This window comes from Crocodylus porosus, unplaced genomic scaffold (genome assembly GCF_001723895.1).
Source record: "Crocodylus porosus isolate Cpor-Errol unplaced genomic scaffold, CroPor_comp1, whole genome shotgun sequence".
In the NCBI taxonomy this organism is placed as follows: domain Eukaryota; kingdom Metazoa; phylum Chordata; order Crocodylia; family Crocodylidae; genus Crocodylus; species Crocodylus porosus.
The window spans coordinates 9,407,813-9,415,644 of NW_017728942.1; the positions used below are offsets into that span (position 1 = coordinate 9,407,813).

Below are 7,832 nucleotides of genomic sequence, written 5' to 3' on the forward strand. Positions count from 1 at the left end.
TCCTCCCCCCCCCCACCTGAAATTCAAGGAGCCTTTTACTACTCAAGCAATTCTGGGAATTAGCATGATTCAGAAAAGCGGACAAAGGAAGAGAAGGTGGAGAAAGCGCTGAAAGATTGATAGCTCCAGCCTACACACCCAAATTGCTGCACTGTAACTGCACTGCACAAGGGCTTTCATTTTTTGCTGTGAATGGGAGTGATAAAACAGACCCGTGTGGTGGCTGGAATGTCTTTAAAAGCAAGTCTACTTGCAGTTATGCCAGTCGTCTCTTTTTGCCACCTTTGTCTAAAATTAAAGTGGGGGTTCTGGTTGAGCTGTTGTTCAGTGTGACACAGATTCCCCTTTTTTTGTAAAATCTGCTCTTGAAGGATGGGGCGAGAGAAGAAATGACATCTTTTAAGCGGGGATGTACTTTCTGTGGATACGAGAGAGGAAAGATGGGGCTGGTCTGTGTGGCTCTGAATTGCAACAGGTAGCTGGAAGTGGGTGTTAGGTAAAAACACTTCATACACTTCCAGTAATAATCAGCCTTTGAACGAAGTCATTCCTTCCTCCTCGGGAGACTCCTAGGTGCCTACCCATTGCTTAAAGCTTCCCTAGCAGGAGCTGTACTCCTACTATTTTGTGTTTAGCTCAGTTGAATAACTCTTCCACCCCCCATCAAAGCATCACCTTAGCTCCTTCCAACTTTTTTTTTCTCCCCCTTAATAAAATAAATAAAAATGATTATTTTGGCTAAATTGAGCAAGATCATGACACATACCATTGCTCCTGCAGCATAAGAGGGAGTGAAGCTGCAGAGAAAGGCAGGTTTGTAGGTGTGTAGTGCTTGGGTCCAAACTGGGGTATTTTTCCAGAGCTTGATATTTGTGTGTTGAAGTAAGGCAGCTAGCAACAAGTACATCATTCCTTTCTCAAGTTATTTTATTTATTGTTTTCAAATGAATTGCTGTGGCCCACAATGTCATTTCATTACACTCATATGCTCCCTCTTTCTTTCCTTCCCCTCTTATTCCTTCCTCCACCAATGTCCGTCGGGCCCCCTTGGCTCGGGACATTCCTGGAGTAAACGTGGCTGCTGTGTGGATGAAGCTGGCCCTATGCAGCTGTAGCATGTGGACTGAGCCTTCCCCAGTGCTGGCTGCAGTCTGCCAGCTATGACTGTAGCTGCACCAGGGTTGGTGTCCTGGGGCTGTTGTTATCAGCTGCTGCTTCCCCGGGTGGGCTTGCTCACAATTCAGACTGGGCTAAATTGCACCAAGGGCAACCAGGGGCTTTGCATGCTTTGGCAAAGAGCTCCTAGCAGCCCATCTGCACGGGTGGCTGAAATCGTAGGAAACGCATCATGTGAGCAAGGCCATAGATGGTAAGGGATGATGGCAGGAGGCAGGCATGAACGGGCAGGCAGGGGAAGCACGCAAACCCTTCTTTAACTGCTAAAACAAATGCCCCAACATATCTCCAAAGTAAATATCCCCTTCACCATCTCTCAAAGGCAAGGAGGACATCAGATGGTGTTCAGGGCTTTTGGTCCATTAAAAAAACAAAGTAAACTACACAACCATGGCAGCCTGAGCTAGTGTGGTACGCAGCACTGTCTTCATTACAGATCCGAGGTGGAAGAAAGCATCTCACGGTTCAACTCTTGATTCTCAAGCTGGAGCGAAGGGTTTCCATTGAGGCTGTTCTTTGCAGCCAGCCCTGTAATCTTGCCCTACCTGTGGGCCATGTAGGGCCAGGCCAATGGTACTAATGGTTCATCAGGATGCTCACAGAATAAAAACAAACCAAGTGGTGGCTCTTGTGTGTGCATTTGTGCTAAAAAATATAACAAAATAAAAAGTGGAATGGATTTCACCATCCTGGTGTTTCCTCTGCTGCAGCTCCAGGCCAGGGTGGGGGTTGCGTCTTGCAGCACCTTTGCTTCTTGGGTGCAGGGTTTATCCAGCCTCGGACTCCTCTTCACTTACGCAGGCCTGTAGAGAGGCAAGAAATCCATCAGTGTAGGAGGCAAGGATAAAATATAGGCTATTTAAGATGATCTGAAACCATATGGAGTCCGTAGGAGCAAAGTAAATGGCATATCCCATGTACATGTGTGCTCTGCAGAATGCACACTGCATGGTTCACCTATAAAGCTCATAAGCTCTGAAATCCCACAATCTCCAGACAAAGGGGCACATTTTAAAGGTATTTAGGCAGGGTTTTCCAAAGTCTGTAGGTCTCCTAGTCTAGGGACAGAAATTAACAGATAAACCGGTGCAAGTGATTGGAAACCAGTTCAAATCTGTAATGCAACAGAAGTTTAATGCACATAAACTGCTTTCAAAATGGCTCAGACTACATTTCAAAATGTAGTGTCAGACTTAACTGATTTAAGTGAAATTGGTTTATTCGCCTTCTGTCCCAGATCCCCTCCAGATTCAGGTGAATAGTCTCCCAGCATCGCAGGATGCTTTGCATCTTCTCCACAACCCCCTTTGCCCCCTTTGCAGGGTAGCCTTGGCCCAAGTTGTCTGCTCCAGCTTCTGGCCGGGACTACTGCCGGCATGTGGCTGCATTTCCAGAATCAAAAGTGATTCTTATCGGTTCAATCTACACAGCTTAGACTAACGTGCGAAGATTAAATCTGTTTAGCCTTGGCCTTTTTGACTTTCTGTACTTAGCCCTATTGTTTAAATCAAAAGCTAAGTGCCTAGACATATAGCACGCTCACTAGGAGCCTCTCTGCATCTTTGAGGACCAGAATACCTTTAAAAATTTTGCCCTTAGAAATAGGCAGGTTTTGCTAGCGAGGGTGTAAGAGTAGCGGGAGCTCCCTAGGCTGTTTTTTCCAGACTTATTCTCTTACAAGCCATCTTTTAAAAAGGGCAGCTCTACCCTATGCTCCGCTGCTCAGTGTAGCAACCTGCATTTATGGAATGCTAAGGCTGCAGATTTTCCAAAATTTTCTACAGTTCTAACATTTTTCCAACTATTTCAGTTGGTCTAACAAAAAACAACAGGATTTACCCAAAAAACCTTGTCTGCTTATGTTACTGATGTCCCAAGACAACATCAACAGATGCTTCCTAACAGACCCAGTTCCTTGTGCACTGCTCAGCTGCTTAAATGTTAGGAAGGGAATGACCCTCAAGACCAAAGAGCAGCAAAAATGAGATGGAAAAATTAAAAGCCACTTTTTTTTAACTGTTCTCAGACTGTCAGAAAATGGGATGGATGCTGCCAATGGAAACCCACCAACTAGCAGAATTTACTCAGTTCCCGTACAAATGCAAGATGTCGGCAAGGCTCCCAAATACCTGCAAACCTTCTGAGTTCCCAGTTCCACCCCCCTGTGTGAACCGTCCTATGGCTTAGCATGAAAATCATGCCTGGGGCAATTTTAGTCTAAAAAAGGATCGGTACTAAACAACCATTCCCTTCTGAAATAGATAGTGGCATTATCTGCTTAAATAACTTCTCTAAAGCAAGCGTAGCGCTGAGTCTGATACATTAGCGCTGATTCTGATACCGTGGCGTTGTACATCAAAATCTCCTGGTGACTGGGAAGGCAGCGTAGGTACCTGAGGTTTTGATGACCTTAAGAACAGCAGCTTTGTTCAAAGATCTCAAGCCGTTCACAAGGTTAAATTTCATTGCAAGAACCGCTTTGGTTGCATTAGCTACTGAGTGGGTACACACAGTGGGAAGCTTTGCTTTAAAATATTAAATAACCCCAAACTGGTAGCCGAAGTAGAGCAGACTCTCTGTAGGAAGCTCAGGGAAGACAATATTGCAAAGAGACATGACATGAATTTCAGCATTACCTAATGAGGGACAGACCCCGTGAGCTCCTCAGCTTCCTACCCTCACTGATGAAAACCCATTAGGCAAGGAACATACTTTCTCTTTTGGCTGGATGAGACATTTATCTTTAGTTTTCAATAACTCCTTTGTCATCCTACGCTCTCATATTTCAACCCAGGTCCTCATACACTATCCCCTAACACGCCTTCTAGTCACATTCATTAGAAGATTAATTTTAAAGTGAATGATTGGTGTCACCTTTTGCTCAGCGAGCAGCAGTTTGATTGATTCAGAGCAGGTGACTTTCACAGACAACTCAAGCGAACTTCCATACGCTATCGGTCCAGTTTCTATGTGAGGCCATGAACACAAATAGCTTCTCTCTGGGATTCATGCAGATGTTACCAGGGGAGGTCCTCTGGCCTGTACTATGCAGATCAGAATAGAGGAGCACAATGGTCCGGGGAGCCTTAACATCTATAAAGCTTCAGAAAGGTTTCAGAGAGGTGGGGAAGAGAGTCGGGGTGAAGATGAAAGATGGGATGAGAGAGAAGGAGCATGGCCAGGAGGGGAAGATGTGCATTAGAAAGGTAGCTAAGGCCTGAGTGAGGGTGAACCATCTCATTCAGTAGAGACCAGCGTGATCCCATGAGAAAACAGGACTGTGGTAAAACAGTGAACGTATCACAGGAGTGATACGGCGGACTGGGGAGAGGATGGGTTGTGGCATCCTCAGGACCAACACTAATCCGGTGTGGGAATCGGACTGGACTTACTAGTGTTATAAAGGAATTTAGTTTCCCCAGTGGAGCATTGAGAAAGGATGATCAAGCTCAAAGCTCCTAGGCAGAGGTTAATTTGGAGGGGAGACAGAAGTGGTTTTGGGGGGTTTTTGTGCAATCTGGAGCCAGGTATAAAACATGAACTGTGGCTGAGATGCCATGACATTATTATAAAATTATTACAAAGACTTGGTATTCTGGCTCTCCCAGAAAATGAGCCCAGCAATAAGAACTGGGCTCACGGTGCCGACAGGCTACGAGATGCTCTGGAAATCGTTCCTTCCTTCTGCCCTGGCTCCCACTCTGGCTGGGCCCATGCAGAGGAGAGGGAAGACCCAGACCAGCCATAAACAAAATGTATTGCCCTCCAGAGGTCACAGTGAAATCTATGGGTTTCATCTTATCCACTTCTCAGGAGTGAACTGTCTCCAGCCCAACTTCACCTGTGCAATTAAAGCACGACTGTGTACAGCAGTGGTGCTAAACCGTGGGTGCCACACAATATTAGCACCATTAGGTGTGCAAATACCTACGTACAATTCACAAGATAAAAAAAAAAAAGATATCAAATAGGAATCCATAGTGGCCAAAACATTTTGAGCTGTCCTGACCTTTCTGAGTTGTCCGCAATGGAAGCACAGCTATATTTGTTGACTGTGGAAAACAAAACAAGTGAGGGCTGAAATGGCATTTTCCAAGGGGTGCTCCGAGTCCAGCAATCTGAGACCCATTGGTATACAGCCTCACCAAACCCACCCCAACAACAACCAGGATTGAATTACTCGTACTAAATTACTCGTGGTGTCTCCGAGGGATCAATGGCATCTGTCTGCTTTAGTAGAGTCTTGCAAGGCAGCTTGCACTGCCATTGCCCTGTGCTGTACCAGTGGGGGGGAAAGAAGCCTCTCCTACCAGCGATGGCTGCTTCTGCAAACTCATTTCAGGAGAAAAACAGCCAAAAGTCTTTTTACATAAGTGCAATTTTTCTGAGCTGCACCACTGAGACAGCTTAGTAAATCAAGCAGCTACCTAAGAGCCCCACAGCTTCTACCAACTCCAGAAAATCCCATCCCACAGTGACAAAATAAGAGGGAAATCAATATTTAATCTTCGGTTGCATCCTTCCTAATAAAGCTGCTGCACCCCTTAGTTATGAACAATTTAACTCCTTTACAAAAAGTCACTTGTTTTCCTGGGCTTGTGCTGTGATGGCACAGAGAGTGTGGGGGTGCAGATATATATTGGGGTTGCTATTCAACTCTAGTTTAGGGTGAGTTCCCTTCTTTTTGTTCCACCTCCCTCCCCTTCAGCCTATTTGCTTTAAGGGGAAAAAAAAAAATCTCTCCAAGCATTAGACCTAAAATCAGCCTCCCTTAACAGCACCCCAGCATGCAATTTTCTCTCAGATTCCACGTGGGGAGTAACAGAAATTCAATGCTTATTGCTGCTTAACTTAGGTAATACCAGCCTTTAGGTCCGAGGAACTCATTAAGAAGCAGTCCTTAAGCGGACCGCACAAAAGCCTTTGTGCACTGAATAGCCAAATGGGGATTATCAGAGGACAGGAGTTGGAATTCAAGGATGGATTTCTATTAAATGGGTGCAGGGGGAAAAAAAGCTTTGGATCCTGCGAGATGGTCTGTCTGTACGACAGGAAATGCAATTCCAGCAAAATAAATCCAGAAGGCCAAATGCAGCAGCCTGTATTACCCATCTTACAGGGTGGAAATGCCAGCTTTGCACCGTGCGGGTGCACACCAGGAAAGATACAGGAAGACCCAGCAGCCTCAGCAGTTCATGGAGCTAGGGTTTGGGCTGGTTTTGTGCCATCGGGGAGGGCTGGTGAGCAGAGGAGCGGCCAGCGGATGGGACTGCTTGGTTGAGAGGGGCTAAAACTCTGTTGTGTTGTAACTCAGGCAAAAAGCTGAGCTGCAGCTTTGATAGCAAAGCAAGGGGCGCCTGCCTCTGTGTTGAGGGACAGGCAAGATCCTCCCCTCCTTCCCAATATATGCATACAGCCGCCCTGCACAGAGCTCTCTTTTTGGGTCTTCACTGAAGGGCCAAAGCTTTAATCAGACATGGTAGCAGTTAGTCCTAACTGTGAACCAGGATGGCAGCACAGCCTGGCCCCCATCAGCAACCTCAGCATCTTCGCCCCTTCTGGCGACGTGGGGCTGGACCCGATGATCTTCCGAGGTCCCTTCCAGCCTCACAACCTATGAACCTGCCCCCATCCATACATACCCTGACAGGTGAGCACACCGAAAACCAACCCGTTAGAGATGAACAGTAGCACCCTTGAGCCATGAAGCCAAGCAGCACGTGCTGTCTCGTGAGCCAATACTTACAGGTAGGTCTGCTTGAACAAAAGGTTGGTGGGTTTTTCATTGACATGGTAGAGAGGAAATGGATCAAATCCACCAATGAAATCAACTGAAAGAAAAATCAAAACCCAAATAATAAATGAATTAAAAAACAAAACAAAAAAACCCCAAATACATGGCAGGGATGAGGAAAGGAAAACGGGTAGGTGGCACAATGTAACAGAAAATGGTGTGGAGATAGAAAGGTGACTGCTAGCAACCCTCTGCTTTGCCTTTATTTAGGACTCATGACAAATGAGAGGTCTTTGCCTATCCAGAACTATCTACCTAGACCTCCTGGGAATGGAAACTCTTTGGTGCGTGACTTTTCAAGACGGGAGTTAAGAAAAACACAAAGGTCAAGAGAAACAAGAGGCCAACTACAGCCCATTTTCATGGGGGTCCGTGTCACATTGCAGCTGGCGGGAGCTGGTGAAGAATACCTCTGCCTCTCCAAAATGTGCAGGGCTAGCAGGAAACAGTGGGCTGCACAGGTGATGCTGGTAAGTGGAGGCTTGCTTGCTAGAGGGTCTTTTAGGGGAGACAGTGATACATATATCACTTGGTATATTAGAAACCTGCTCTTTCCCCTGACCCTGATCATTTTTCAGATCTCTTTGAGTTGAATAAACTTGTAAAAATATTAAGATTACTTTCTCCAATGCCCAGACTAGGACAAGGGAGTTTTCACGCTGCTGACTGTCAGACTGTTCTGCTCACACTTATAAATAGCGTGGCTGTCCCGGTGTAGTTGTTTTGCATCTGGTGACCACGTTTCTGAACGAGGCCATCATCCAGCACAAAACGTTCTGACAATCAGGTTTCTCCTAAAATGAGGCCAGTCTACACTACAAACCCTGTCAAAATAGGTAGCTCAGCCCAGGGTGTGCCATAA

The 7,832-nt window shown here is 46.0% G+C and overlaps 1 protein-coding gene across 3 annotated transcripts in view; it reads right to left on the reverse strand.

The window, feature by feature from the left end:
• Positions 1 to 909: 909 nt before the first annotated feature.
• NKAIN4 (Sodium/potassium transporting ATPase interacting 4) overlaps positions 910 to 7,832 on the reverse strand; it is a 73,335-nt gene continuing 66,412 nt past the window's right edge. Inside the window, exons 6-7 of one of the 3 annotated variants that reach the window (XM_019548247.1) lie at positions 6,923 to 7,007; positions 910 to 1,979 (exon numbers count right to left, since the gene is read on the reverse strand). In XM_019548247.1, the coding sequence (XP_019403792.1) occupies positions 1,970 to 1,979; positions 6,923 to 7,007 (95 nt within the window). In that variant the 3' untranslated portion in view covers positions 910 to 1,969. Of the gene's footprint in view, positions 1,980 to 6,918; positions 7,008 to 7,832 lie in introns of those variants that run through there. The other 2 variants (XM_019548249.1, XM_019548248.1) reach the window with 2 other exon arrangements.